General features: G+C 40.9%; 1 protein-coding gene across 1 annotated transcript in view; it reads right to left on the bottom strand.

Annotated features, from left to right (window-relative positions):
• LOC139016447 (cyclic AMP-responsive element-binding protein 5-like) overlaps positions 1–14,875 on the bottom strand; it is a 236,228-nt gene that overhangs the window by 93,872 nt on the left and 127,481 nt on the right. Inside the window, exon 5 of the mRNA XM_070424492.1 lies at positions 6,215–6,387. Coding sequence (XP_070280593.1) covers positions 6,215–6,387 — 173 coding nt within the window. The remainder of the gene's footprint in view (positions 1–6,214; positions 6,388–14,875) is intronic.

The following is a 14,875-nucleotide window of genomic DNA, read 5'->3' as shown; positions in this document are numbered from 1 at the left end:
CTTTGGTTTTCTTAAAAATGAGGGAATTTGGCCAGAAGATCTCCCAGGTACAGACTCAATCTCTGTATTCAAGTACTCCTGACAATTCCCAATTTCCCTTCCTTGACGGGTAGGGAACTACAATATATTTCTCCTGAAGGACTGAAGTATCTGCTGGCAACTCTGAGTGTCCACCTCTGCCCTTGACAGCCCTGCAGGTGTGTGAAAGCACAGGTGCATTTCAAACTGTAACCGGATACACTGAGCATTAGCCAACTCATGTTTGTAGATAATTCTCCCAAATGGTCAGACATACTTATGTGCCTTCCATGGCACTGGGGTTTCCATGGGCAGGAGCACAGGGAAAACATCTGCTTTGGAGTCCAACAGACCTACTTTCAAAACTCTGCTCATCTCCCTAGCTGAATGACTGTGGACAAGTTACTTCTCTTCTTTGGGCAATAACACTGGAGTACATAATGGCTACCTCTCTGGGCTCTTGGAGAATTATAGGAAACAACATGCAAAGCTAGATGAGTGCCTGGCATGAAGTAGATGTTGGATAAAGGTTAGTTTCCTTCCCTTCAGTATCAGCCTGCTAATCAAGGGGTTTTTCTAACAAAAAGCTTGAGCCATTGAGGAGTGACATCCGATTCTCTCTCCCAAAGAGACTAGCTGTTATGGAATAAATGTTCGGAGGTGGGAGCCTTTGGGAGATAATTAGGTTTAGATGAGGTCAAGAGAGTGAAGCCCCTATAATGGGATTAGTGTCCTTATAAGAACAGGAAGAGACACCAAAGCTCACCTATTCTCCTTCTCTCTCTCCTACACACACACACACACACACACACACACACACACACACACCAGGTGAATACACAAGAAGATGGCAGCCCTCTACAAGGGAAGACGAGGGCCTTCACCAAGAACTGAATCTCCTGGTACCTTGACCTTGGACTTTCAAGCTTTCAGAACTATGAGAAACAAATGTCTGTTGTTAAAGCCACTGGGTCTATGGTATTTTGCTATAGAAGTCTGAGCTAAGATGCCAGCCCTGCTGTGTTCCAGGTGAGGAGCTGAGACACGAAGATACCAGCCTTACCTGTGGGATCAGAGGCAAAGCCATATTCAGAGAGGAGAGCAGGGGTATTTTTCTGCTTCTTGGAATACATGTCTATGTGCTCTGCTGTTCTGGCGCTGTCCCCTTCATCTGGCCACAATACCATGTGGTATTACAACTTTTGAATGTTAAGAAACCTTATATTTCCTCAAGTATCAGTACTTAATGTTTTGTTCCACACATAAAACTCTGTGAGTGGAAGGCTGCTGGCCCCCTTGTCAGAGGTAATTCTCAAGGCTCTGCATGGGATTTAACGGGAGCCATATGGTTAAGTCCATCAACCCTCCCAGAAAGCATCCCCCTGAAGGGCCCTCATAAATGTTCTCAGTGCTGTGAAAGATCCAGCAACTTTCTAACAATACAGCAATGTTCATAGTCGTGATATTCAACAAAACATAAAGCAGGAAATAATGGCTTCTGGTCTGAATTACTCAGAGAGGGCTTCAAGCTGCCCTGGGGAATGGCCATGGGCCAGTGATGACCTGGGACCTGCTGGCCTGTTGCCTCCGCAGGAAGAAGCCTGGCCTGAATGTCACTTGCATTAGCTTGTGGTAGGCAGTGACAGCTGTCTTGTGGTGGGCAGTCTTCATCATGCTCTGTTGGTTTGTGGAATTTAAGAAAACTTTTAATAATGGATTTGTACACCTATGCATTTACAGAGCAAGCACACTCTTAAACTCTAAACTGCTTATTATTTAAATCTTCTTTAAGCCATGCCTTTCTGTGATGGCATCATTTGCTGACCTCTCTCCATTCTTTTTGGGCTTCCTTTTTCAGAGCAACAATGACAAAGAAACCCTTGAGTCAATTTACATCCTCATCTCCATGGACAGCTCAAGCAGCAACACCAATTCATACAACAAAACCACATGACTCCTCTGATAGGAGAGGTTCCCTTGCTTTTAACACCAACAAGTTCTAAGATGCAATAAGATTTTCATTATTATTATCATCATCATTATTTTCCTCGGTCATGTCCATTGAGCTATTTTATATGGCACATAGTGTCAGGGATTGCAAAGAGAAAAGAGAGAAAGAAGCACAGAAAGGGTAAGAGAAGGTACAATTTATGATGAGTGTCGACTCCTTTTTATTGTTTTCATAAAAATCATACTTTATATAAATATTCTACAATATTTTATATGAATTTCTGGCTAAGTGTTAGTTCTAGAGTGCCTCGCTACAGCACCATGCAAATAGAGTTTATGGCCAAGTAGCCAATATGCCCACATATCACATGGACATGTATATTTCAGGACTAACTGGTATAAAATCAGGGAGAGGTCACATATGTTCGCTGTTGAACATATTTTGAAGTTTCTAGTATATTTACTAGACTATTTCACAATGGACCAGATATCTTCTTTCCAAATATCAGTCTTGGTAGGAACATTTGTGTATTCTGATGTTAGATGTATCACACTTCCACTGTAAACAATTACTGTCAAATAATATCCACCAATAATCTAACCAGTTTATATATTTTTTCAATCTGTACAGAGAATTAACATTTTAGAACATTTTAAATACAGGAAGAAAACTGATGGAATATTTTGGCAGTGGCTCCCATAACCTGTCAGAACTCAGCACTTATACCCATTCTTGCAGAACTCCACACTCCATATTATCTTCATTGCTCTCTTGAAGAATGACTGATCATGAATTACTCACTATCATTTACTCCAAAAGAGAAATAGACTTCTTCAGGGAAGCTGGGACCTATCAAGATCATAGCCACCTACTCATCTGAGTATTGGCTCCTACAGAAATGTCTCATGTGAGAGAAGACAGAGAGAGAGATAGACAGAGATAAACAGAGAGTCAGAGAAAAAAAGAATTTGCACTACCACTACCTGCTCATCTACCATTTTCCCCAGGCTTTGCTGGCTTGATACTGAATTAATGAGCCTGTTACATGATATCCAATAAAAACGACTAGAGTAGAGATCTTGGAATCTGCCACATATTTGGTCCAAGGATGAATCGATTTCATCTATATTTAACACATGCTTGTTTTCTGTCTCACTTGTCTCCCCCACAGCCCGTGCCTCACTCTTTTTTCCCATCTGGAAAACTTATCTCTTAAAATGCTGCCATCAATCAGCCAAAGACACTCTTCCCGACAGAGTGTCTGCCAGTTTGACAATGCACAAGTAGTCACTAGTTTGGGGATACCTCCCACACTCTCTAGTGCTGTGTGTTTTTCTAGCCGGCCTAACCACACAAGTGCAATTTGGGATATTTATACTTACCTCCAGCTTCTATTGGGATAACAGCACTACTTCTACAGAACTGGAAAAAGGGCACGGCAGAGCATGGAAGGGGATGAAATGAAAGTTGCCATGTTGCTTGTCTAACTACTGTTCATCTTATTTCTTCAGATTTTTGCGTTTCCACCCATTTTGGAACAATGTAACTCAGTGCCTACTCAGAAAGTATGAAAATCAAATGCTTACTAGGATGCATACTTTGTCTCCCAAATCCATGAGAACTAACACTGCTCCCATTTCCCAGTCCTTCATGTCAGTACCACTCTCAATACATCCAAGCCTCTAAGCTTAAATACAGCCTGAAAGGAGGGGGCAGAAAGGAGAGCAAAAGTGGGGTTAGCAGCAGAAGCTGAGCACTGGTAGAAGGGGAGGAAAAGATGGGGAGTGGGAGACAGGCGGCCCCCTTCCCCTGCACAAAGTCCCAGTCGTGAACACACCCACTGGCCACAGCAAAAGGGCACTGTGCATGGGCACAGGTGGGTCCCAGCCCCTCTGGCTGGATGCAGCTTAAGCACAGAGCCTGAATGAAGACTTTCATTGCTGTTTGCTGTTTTTGTTGGCCAGTTGCCATGGCAAACATTTGCAGGTGGCTTGGCCAGATTTTGACACTTAAATATTTGAGGTTGTGATAAAAATCAGAATATTACTACAATATGGTTCTGTGCAGCCTCAAAAAAAAAAACTATCTGCAATTTCAAATGCTCATTTAAAGACACAGTCTCCAGAGGGAACTCATGTTTTAAAATAAGTACTCATTTCCTCTTTGCTGAGAGAAATAAAAGAGTCAACCATCCCCAAATGTTACCACCTAGAGTTTCATTCTGAATCCACTGTGAGATGGGTTGGCTTGTTCCTTGCTGAGCCCCCATGATCATCCGGGCAAGGTTTTGAATGGGTCACATAGAGAAAATGGAAATGACAGGATGTGTGGGTTGAAATCAACATGGTAAGCACAACAGGGAAGGATCCGAAGAAAAGAAACAGCCTCCCTCAAGTCTGGCAATGAGACAGAGTCCTAAAAGTGACAATTATCTCCTGGAACACACCAGACATACAACACCCCAGGACTGGGAATAAATGGGAAACGGAGTGGGTCAGGAGGTCACAACTATCAGAGAAACACCCCCACCCATCCAAGCATAGTGACATGGCCTAGAAATGTCACCCAACGGCACAGCCTTGGGCCAGCTAGGTAAATTATTGACAGACTCAACACCCATCCCAGAATTTAGGGCTAACCCTTAAAAGGCTGTTTCACAAAAACCGGCATTGTACTAACAATGGCCGAATACTAAGGGCCTCCAAGAGGGTAGCTGGGGACTGGTGCAGGGAGAGGCAGAACTCCAGGGGAGAAGGAATGCTGTAAAACTGCTAGTAAACTTTAGCACATTTTATGTTTTTTCCCTTTGAAGGAAAAATAAAATAATTATAATTAGCTGGCCAATTGTGAATTGTCTGCCCAAAGCCAAGCCACTAGAGTGAAGGAGTCCCTTGAGATTTCGACAACCCACCCCACCCTCTTAGTATATTATTATAGGTTCTTGCTTTAGATAGTGGCAACATTTGCTTGCATAGTCATCTGAGAAGAAAAGAAGCATTTAACAGAGACAGTTGCTAATTGGGTGCTGACTTCTTCAAACAGAGGCAAGGATTCAAATGGCTGGATTCATTTCCTATTTTTTGAATGAGAAACTAAACGGATCCACAGCAAACTCACAAAATTGTCATTGCCCACAACTCTCATTTGTTAAAGTAGGTCTGCACATGTCACAATCCACTCAGATAAGATGAAAAATATGAGGCAAGGTACCCCTTCTAGAGCATTTGAAGGAGGAATAAACCAGTGGTGTCCCCAGTACTCGCTTCTGGTCTGTTAATTCTTACAAGCATTGGAAACAAGGGGGAAAAGACACACTGACAAATTGTGGGACAACTTCTAATTTTTTTACATTACCATATCCAATATTCAACTGAATATATTCAAACTTCACTCTGATGTATATTCCAAACACAGCAGGCTCCCTTTGCTGTTTTAAACTCTGGGAACATAGAGCAACCAGTTTTCAGCATCCAACAATAAAAATTTATCATAGCTCTTTGGCTTAAGTTATTATCTTCTCTTCCTAAGAACTTGAATGCTCTTAAATATTTTATTTCCTCTTCACTCTACTCTTGCGAGGGTGGAAAAAAGAGACACCATCCTCATTCTGGAGATAAGGAAGCTGAGATTCTGCATTTCTAAGAAGCTCCTGGCTAATGCCCAGGCTGTTGGTCCTCAGACTCCACTCTGAGTAGCACAGGAATAGAGCTCTCACATGATACTCAGAAGTGAGAGCTCTTTCCATCCCATAATACAAAGTGTCCGGGACCATCCTACCAATGCCTTGGGATTATCTTTTTTATGTAAACGAGAGGGAGAGGGCCTGCTTTCTTTATCCTGTCTATTCCAGGAATGACTACGGACCAATAGAGAGAGAAGGGAGAAACTTCTTTCTACCATCCTCAAGTATTTGTCTTGAGAACTATGCTGTGGACTTTATAACACCCATAGAGTTTCCTGTAGTCATCTTACAATTCACAAATCTTGTTTGAAGAAACAATGATACAGAATAACTTGCTCCCCAACCTCTACCCCAAAAAGTCAGGGTCAAAGAGCATCCACCAAACAGAGACCCTTGTCTCCCTTCTCCTATCAAAAACATCACTGTGAGCTCTAGGCAATATCACATCAGCCAGGAAAACCAACTTCTGTCTCATCCAATCCGGGCACTAGAAACAAGAAGAAAATCCAGAACCTTTCCTGAGCTCCAGCCAGGACCCAGAAACAACAAGGAGGTCTCCTTACCCGATCTGGCGGTTGGTGGAAGGTGCTTGTGTGATGACAGAGCTGGACTGGGGTGATGGCATGGCTTGCTGAATCACAACACTGGTGTCATGGTTGGGCATCCGTGTGCTGCCAAGCTGGTGAGCCCCAGGCCCTGCCATGGCCCCACCAACTGTATTATGCATCGAGATATTCTGCCCAGAGAAGACAGAGGGGAAAGGTCAGAGGAAGCCAATGTTTTATCCTACTTTCAAACTCTCAAAGACCAAAATTGGGAATCTGGTTATGTCAACTAAATAGAGAGTTATGGCTTCTGGCAAGCCATGGGTCCATTCATCTTGTTATAACTTACAACTATGAGAAGATGAAAAATAACTATTTGCCCTAAGAGTAAAGCACATAAGAAAATACCTTGAAGTTCACTAATCACACTGCCGCCATCCTGATGTGAGGTTTACATCAGGGACGTTTAGTGACTCAGTGTGATATATACTGCATTTGAAAATGATTTCTATGGTATGTGCTTAATACTGTGATTTAGTGAAGAGCCCTTTGGCATTCTGCTTTGAATGACAAGCACACTGGGTTATTTTTTTTCTTTTGCACTCAACCACTATATTTTCACCAGGAAATGCTACTTTTCCAAATTGTAATCTGGGTACCCATGACCCAAGCCTCAAAACTGGGAGGATGGATGATTGGAACAGACAAGGGGGTGTCTGGGATCCAATAAAACAAGAGCAAGAGTTGCAACGTCTGCTATATTTCCATAAAATCAATTCATAACAATGTTATGGAATCACAGAATACAGAATGAGTGACTGTTTTCTTATTCATTATCTTTCCCTCTAGAATGTAGAATATTTGTGTCCAAAATGCTATCCCTATATTTGGAACATAGTAGGCATTCAGTAAATAACATATTGCATGAACAGACTAGTGAAGGAAAAAATGAGACTAAATTGCTTGAGGGTTCTAATATTTATTTCCGATGACTTGGATAAAGGTTTTGTTTAAAATTCAAAAGTAAGGTAAAAAAAACATTAGCTTAAAAGACAGCTCTTCCAGAAAAGGTGACTGGGGCAAGAGAGGATACATATTGAAGCTAGGAAGGCTGATCAACATGGTGGGGCTACAATATGAAACATTCAGAACCTAGAAAATAAAGAGTAAGTGCAGGGCAAAGCAAATTAAGTTATGGCCTCTGTAACCACCAGGTACAGAACTTCAGCCTAGGAGAGGAGGGAAATTCGAGAGATCATTTGGACAATGGGTTGAGGATGGCAGGAAAGGAATGAAGTGTCACTAGCAATTTACTGGAGGGAAAAAAATTATATATATATAATTTTGGCCTGCAAATGATGTTATAAATACCCAAATGGTCTTTGGCAGAATAAAGGTTCCCCACCCATGTTCTAGAGGAAGAAACATGTTAATAAAATAATAAAAAAATAATTGTAATATTGTGGAAAGATTATTTGGTAGAAATGGTTATTTCTACCAAATAACACATATATATATCTGTGCTTTGGGGTTAGCAAAGAAAAAAAGTAAATGTTACCCAAGAGAACTGGAAGTGGTTCTTTGAAGTTCTTCTGCAAAGAACAGGATTTCCTGCACTACGTGTTAAATGATGGTGATAACATATATGGTACTTGGGGTGGCTGTGTCCATCACATTGCACCTTTCCCACGTTTCTGATTTCTAACTCCTGACCACACAGTTTGTTAGGAGTCCAGATGGAAACTGGGCACCTGGCTTAGACTGTGAGTGACTGTTTTGTCGTGGGTTCCCAAAGGCATGAACAGGCTACTACATACACACGCAGTCCAAAGCTCCTCTTATATACTGGGAGGCTTTTCTGATGTGGGAAAATATTGTGGTTGGGTAAAGTAACATGAAAGGAAGTGGTGATTTGTATTGGGGGGGCACTGCAGGGACATGCTTGAGTTCTTGTTATAGGATCTAGAGACATAGAGAATTAAACTTAAAATAATGAAAATAAAAATAATTGTGTTATTTCCTTTGAAAGTGAACCTTAACAAACTTACTTTCCTGGGTCCTAATGAGATCTTGACGAAGTAAACAATTACAAGTATTATTTTTTCCATTGTTTGGATCCTCAAAGATACTAAAGAGTTTTCATCTTGCTCGCTGTCACCTACTTTGTCAATAATATAATCCCTGACTCTGTTTTTAGAAGCTGCATGATTAAACTTTTAAAATAATAGTATTTAAATTCACAAACCAGAATATAAAATCCATGACCTCTTTTTGAGTTACATTTGACATCTCTTTTCTATTGCCCCCACATTCAGTCCCCAAATATTACAAATTCAACTTAAGCATCCTATATCTCTGTCTTTCCATCTATCCTTCCACCAGCTTATACCCAAGAGCACCATCTCCTTTCCTGGACTAGACAGTGGTCTCCTAGTTGGTCTCCTGTCACTCACTTTAGCTTCCCTTCCTCCTCTTTCCCATATTACAACCACAGGGATCTTCTCAAAAGGCAAAACTGATCATATCTCTACAATTCCCCCTACCACCCCTAACCCCAGCTTCTTGAATGGTTGGCTTCCTATGGCTTAGAAAACACTGACAGCATTCTTTGGATGACCTTCAAGGCCTGTATGGGATCCTTCTACCTCCACAGCCTGCCTTACACCGTCACTCTAGCTCCCTGTGATTTATTCCACCATACTGAAATGTTCCTGCCTTTAAACTGACCATGCTTCATTTCAGCTCAGGGCCCTAGAATCAGCTCTTTTCTGTTGCCTCTTCTCTTCCCCTGACTACACCTTCAAATGCTAGATCAAGCATCTCATGAGGAAGCCTTCCCTGACCTCTCCAATGATGGGCATCATCTCCCTTTCTTTTGTAGTATTTTTCACAATATTACAATTATTTTTTTATTATTTTATTAACATGTTTCTTCCTCTAGAACATGGGTGGGGAACCTTTATTCTGCCAAAGACCATTTGGGTATTTATAACATCATTTGCAGGCCATACAAAATTATCAACTTAAAAATTAGCTTGCTATATTTAGTCAACATTTAATTAACTCATCCCTAATGCCTTGGCAGGGCCAGACCAAATGATCTGGCAGGACTTATACAGCCTGTGGGCCAGATGTTCCCCACCCCTGCTCTAGAATATAAGCGCACTGAGAGAAGGGGCTAAATCTGATTCTATTCCCAATGTGTCTCTATTGCATAGGTCAGTGGCATATAGTAGATGCTCAGTAAATGTTGAGTGAATAAGTTAAACATAAAGTATCACTCCTAGAACATTCAGTATGACAAAATCTTATCTTTTGTCCCCTATGCAATTTTTCAGAGTGCTAACTTCTTATCTATTTACCTCAAAATCTCTAAGTATACTCACAATAATACAGTTTTAGATGAAGATACTTGTTCGATTATGGGCTAAAGAAATAGAGAGGATCAGGATTAAGAAAAAAGCCACAAATATGGCATGTAGATTGCAAAGTAAGGCCTTTGTTAAAATATTAAATGAACCTTCGGAGGAAAATATAAAGTAGTGAGCTTCAAATCTGAGAACTTTGGCTCAAATGATGGCAACCACCATTCTTTTTTTCTACCATGAAAACTAAGAAAAACTGACTTGTGCCGCAGCCCAAACATGGGTTTCGTATCTTCAGAGTAAAGCATTTTAAATGAGAGAAAGAAGTAAGTCCCTCCACCCCCTGCCAAAACCAGTTTAAGATTCTTCTCTGAGAATCATTTTTAAAAAAATACAAAGGACTATCTAGGAAAACACATTCCCCTTTCCCCACCAAAATCATCTCTTTGTCTCTGCGATCCCCACCAGAGATAGAAAAGGCATCTGAAAGTTATATTCTAATTCTTCAATAATATGCTTTCTCCCCCCCACATGAAATCAGCACATTCTCCAGCCTCCTTCCCCACATACAGAGGGTAATTTCAAAACATAGTGGGAAAAGAAACAATTAGACAAGCATTATTATTTCATATTAGTAGGAGATAATCTTTTTTTTCTTTAAGCATTACATAGTAACTCAAACATGAAATTACTTTCTGAGTTCACATTTTCCCAATTATTGGTTCAAAACCTGTCTTCATTGATAAAAGAATGGCATTTTACCTCCAGATAAATTAAATATCCAATTTCAAAAATACAAAGAGTGACCCTATCTTGCTGAGTTATTTCTCTGGTAGAGGTGCATAGATTTGGAGCTGGTGAAACAATGTCACAAAACCAGTGGACTTATGTCAATATGCTCGGAAGGATTGGGGGGTGTTCCTTGAAGTTCGGCCTTTGGCTTTTTCTTGTTTAACATATTTATTAACAGCTTGGATGAAGATGTAAAAATTGTGCTTGTCAACTCTGCAGTTGACATGTGTTGGGAGGCATAGCTAATGTTCTGCATAGTGGTTTCAGGTTTTACTGAGCCAACTGTGTGATCTGGCCTCCAAAAAATGCTAACATAAATCTAGGTGGTTGTAAGAGAAGTGCAAAGTCCAGATCAAGGGAAGTAATTATTCCCCTGTAGAGCACGTTGAACTGACCACATTTGGCGACCACATTTTAAGGGGGAAATTGACAAATAGGATGGAATGAAAGCCACGACATCCGAAATGCATCACAGGAAGAACAGTAGAAGAATCAGGGAATATTTAGTCTGGAGAAGAGAAGACTTAGAGGGTCGTGATAACTGTCTTCAAATATTTGTGGGATTAGATATAGTATCTGTTGCTCCTGCAGCCATGATTTCAAAAAATGGTGATGCAAGCCAATAATAACTACAATGTGAGTACCTATTTTGAGGCAGCCACTATGGGAGATGCTTTATAAACTGTACTTCTAATCCTCACAATGACCCTATAAAGTAGGCATTATTCTCCTCATTTTAAGATGAGAAAAAGAGTGAACTCTGCACCATGACTAAGGCCATGCCATTCACCACCGCTGGCCACCTTCACTCTTTCTGGATTGATACTTTAAGAATATGAATTTGACCTTTTGTTGGGATACATTTACCATGAGTAGAGATATCCCAAAACAAAACAAGTTGCCTTATAAAGTACTGAGCTTCTGGCATCAAAGTTAAGTCAGCAGAGACCAGTGGTCATCTGTCAAGGATACCAGCAAGATGATTCTTGTACCAGGAGGTAGATGGCACTAGATGACCTCCAAGGTCTCTTCCATTGCTAAGATTCTCTCATTTATGATACATGGTTCACATTTTTGCTCAAATGCTTCCAAATGATTAGTAATATGTGATAATGTTGAAAATATATTGGCTTACGTATTAGGAGGTCTCTTCTAGTCCAGTCTCTCTACCCCTCCTTGTAGCCATATAACCTGGGGAAATCATTCAACTTCCCTGGGATCTGTAGCCTCACTGATAAAAGCAGGGGGCTGAACCATATGCTCTCCCTGATCTTTTCCAGCTCTGATACTCCATAAGTCTCTTTCTATGTTACATTTTATGAGACACTAAATATCCAAACAGACTTTTTAGACTCTGATTCATGAGCCTAGAAGCACTGATTTTTTTTCTCCATAACTATAAGCTTTTGCAGAAATTAGCCTTCTGAAAATTATAGCTTTCTGCCAGACCCAAGGGATCAGGATTCAAGAAGCGGATCTAACAAAAGGTAAAATTTCTCAAGCATCGAAGATGAAAGCTCCACAGACAAACTGTCTTCACCAAATTTTTTCCTATTTGGTTCAAATTTCTCCACATGTCCTTGGAATTCTTATTCCCTTCATGTCCCTTGCTCTCCATTCATTGTTGTTCTGAGACATAAAGGGTGTGAATGAGATGAGAACCAGGGAAATAATGAGTCTTGATTGCATACTCAGTGAGCTTGAGGTAGAGTGGTAATTGTCTTTCTGCATGCATGGACTTGGAATACAATATGCAAAAAAACAACCTGATGCATATGAATATATATCCATGTTCTTACAAATAACTATAATTTCAGGGTGTGGTAATGAAGGATGAAGGGAAGTGGCCCACAAATGAAAGTGAAGGTTGGAGCATACAGGCAAAATTATGTTGATTCCCATAAGGTCCCAAAATGTTATCTTCAAATCTATAGTCTGTCCAACTGCCAAGGTGTGGAGACTTTATGGGTTTCTCTATAAAGAGCCAGGGTCATCCTGACACACGTTTACAAGTTGAGTTGTGCAATCTTGAAATTGTCTGCATCTTAATGATGCCTGGGCAGTTATGAAGACTTTCAGAACTTCTCAGATGTAAACATCCATGAACTGCATCCAAAAGATGTCTGAGACATTCACAGAATAACAAAAGTTCTAACCTTCTGGGAGCTACTATGCTCTCTGGAGGTATAGAAGCTATTCTAGAGGGTCTTGACTCCTGTCTGGTGGTCTCAGGAGGTGGAATACTAGTATGGGTATTTTGAATCCTACTGAGGGTGGGCTGCTCCATGACAGAGGGGGCAGTGAGGTACTAAGGAGACACAGCAGGTAGGGTGGGGAGATCAGGGGCCATCCAGGCTGCCTCTCTCTCCAGAGAATTCTCCTTAGCGTAGTCACACAGTGCAATATGGACAAAATATCACATGATCTCACTCATATGTAGGATATAATGATCAACATAATTTGATGAACAAAAATAGATCCAGAGACAAATGGCAGGGGAGGTGGGGCAGGGGTTAGAGAGCAATCAAAGGACTTGTATACATGCATATTAGCATAACCAATGAACACAGACATTGGGGCGGTGGGGGCTTGCCCGGGGTGGGAATGGCTGGGGGAGAGGGGTCAATCGGGGAAAAAGAAGACATATGTAAAACTTTAAACAATAAAGAAAAAAAAGATGGACAAAATAGATAAGAAACCATCTCAGGCAACCTCTGCAGGAAGGAATGGGAGAGTAGAGCCCAGGGCACTGTCGAAACTCCAGCTTTGACATGCATATTTAAATTCTGCTCTTTTAGAGTTTGCTACTTATTCCAGGAAAATTCTAAGAGGGCCCAGGGTACAGAAACAAAACATGAGCTCTGAAATCAGGATCAAGTTCACATTAGCTCTATATCATCTGAGGGGTGTTATTCAGGTTCTCTAAGCTATATCTTCCTTATCGTTAAAGTGGTCAGGATTGCAGTGAGCATCACATGAGATAACAGATGTTCCAGCATAGTGCCTGACAGCAAATGTATACTTCTTTTCTTTTTAGTAAAGCTCATAATGTGAAGCTCAGAAAGTAATGGTTCGTTCTGGGTGGCTACTCCCCATGACTGATACTAATAGAAATATTATTAACAATAGTTAACACTTTAACATTATAATATGTCAGAAAATTCAATATTTATCATCAGTCTAGGAGGTAGGTATATTTATTATCCCCATTACACAGATGTGGAAACTGAGGAACAGACAGGTTAAGTGACTTGCTCAAAGTCACACAGTCAATAAGTGGAGGAGCTCAGAACCCAGGTTCTTACCTACCTGGTAAAAAAATATTTGTACTTGATATCCTTTCTATGAACATTAAAAGGAGTTATTAATTGATGCTGGCATGTGATCCTGAGAACTGCAATATATTGTCATACCACTAATTTAGATCAATATCATCACCACCACCTTCACACCTAGAAAAGCCTAGGAATAAACTATGAATTCATTTCAAAGTGATTGATTAGTGACTCTTGTCTTAAGATCATGCTGCCATTCTAGCGAGGTGGCTAAGTTGGTTGGAATGTTGTCCCATACACCAAAATGTTTTCAAGTTCGATTCACTATCAGGGCACATATCCAAGTTTTGGGTTGGATCCCCGGTCAGATGCACGTGGGAAGCAACGGATCGATGTTTTTCTCTTCCATTGATGTCTCTCTCTCTCTCTCTGTCTTTCTCTAAAATCAATAAAAATATCCTCAGGTGAGGATTTTAAAAAAATATCATGTTGCCTACTACATAGTCATTTCTAGACTGGTTTACAACGAACAGAGCAGATTAAGATTAGGGAGGGAAAGCTGTAGTTCAAAGGGTGTTGAACAACACTTCTATCAAACTGCTAAAAGAAACCAGATACCCTCACTTGCTCATTCACTGATGCTACTTCACTTTCCTCGGGAGTTCCAAGAGCTCAGGGAAAGCCTGAGAAAGAGATAATTTCTCTGAGGTTTGGATCAAGTTTAATTTCCAAGACAAATTCCCTAGCAATGGGTAGAAAGGCGGCCTGCACGGTGATGTGATTCTCAGTGGCCTTATCCGACTCACCCATGGAAGAGGTGGAGGAGGCAGAGTCAGGGGCAGAGGAGGAGGAGGAGGCACCTTCCCCATCTCAACTCCTCACCCTGAATGGGGCTCTAAACTGAAGTCTGCAGAATACAGAGCAGCTACACTCTCCTCCAATCCCAGACCTCTGTCATCTTTTCTAATACTTGGTTTGAAGGCAACAGAGCCCCAGAATCATCCCTGTAAGCGTTTTATAGCTATTCATTTAATACTGTAGTAAAATGCTCAAAATAATAAATGTCTTCTCAGGTGCCACCCTTGACTGTGAGAAACAATTTTCAGGTGTCTCGCAAAGATCCTGCTCCTTCACTTTCAGATTCTCAGTGCCTTGGACGGTCCGTGTTTCTCCTCACATCTATCACTTTATTGTCTTGGTTGCTCTGCTAAATATAATCATATAATTAAAAGGAAGGAAATGGTGCT

This window comes from Myotis yumanensis, unplaced genomic scaffold, assembly GCF_028538775.1.
Source record: "Myotis yumanensis isolate MYYU_CA2020_CCGP unplaced genomic scaffold, mMyoYum1.0.hap1 SCAF_9, whole genome shotgun sequence".
Taxonomy (NCBI): Eukaryota; Metazoa; Chordata; class Mammalia; order Chiroptera; family Vespertilionidae; genus Myotis; species Myotis yumanensis.
This window is presented reverse-complemented; position numbering and strand designations above follow the sequence as displayed.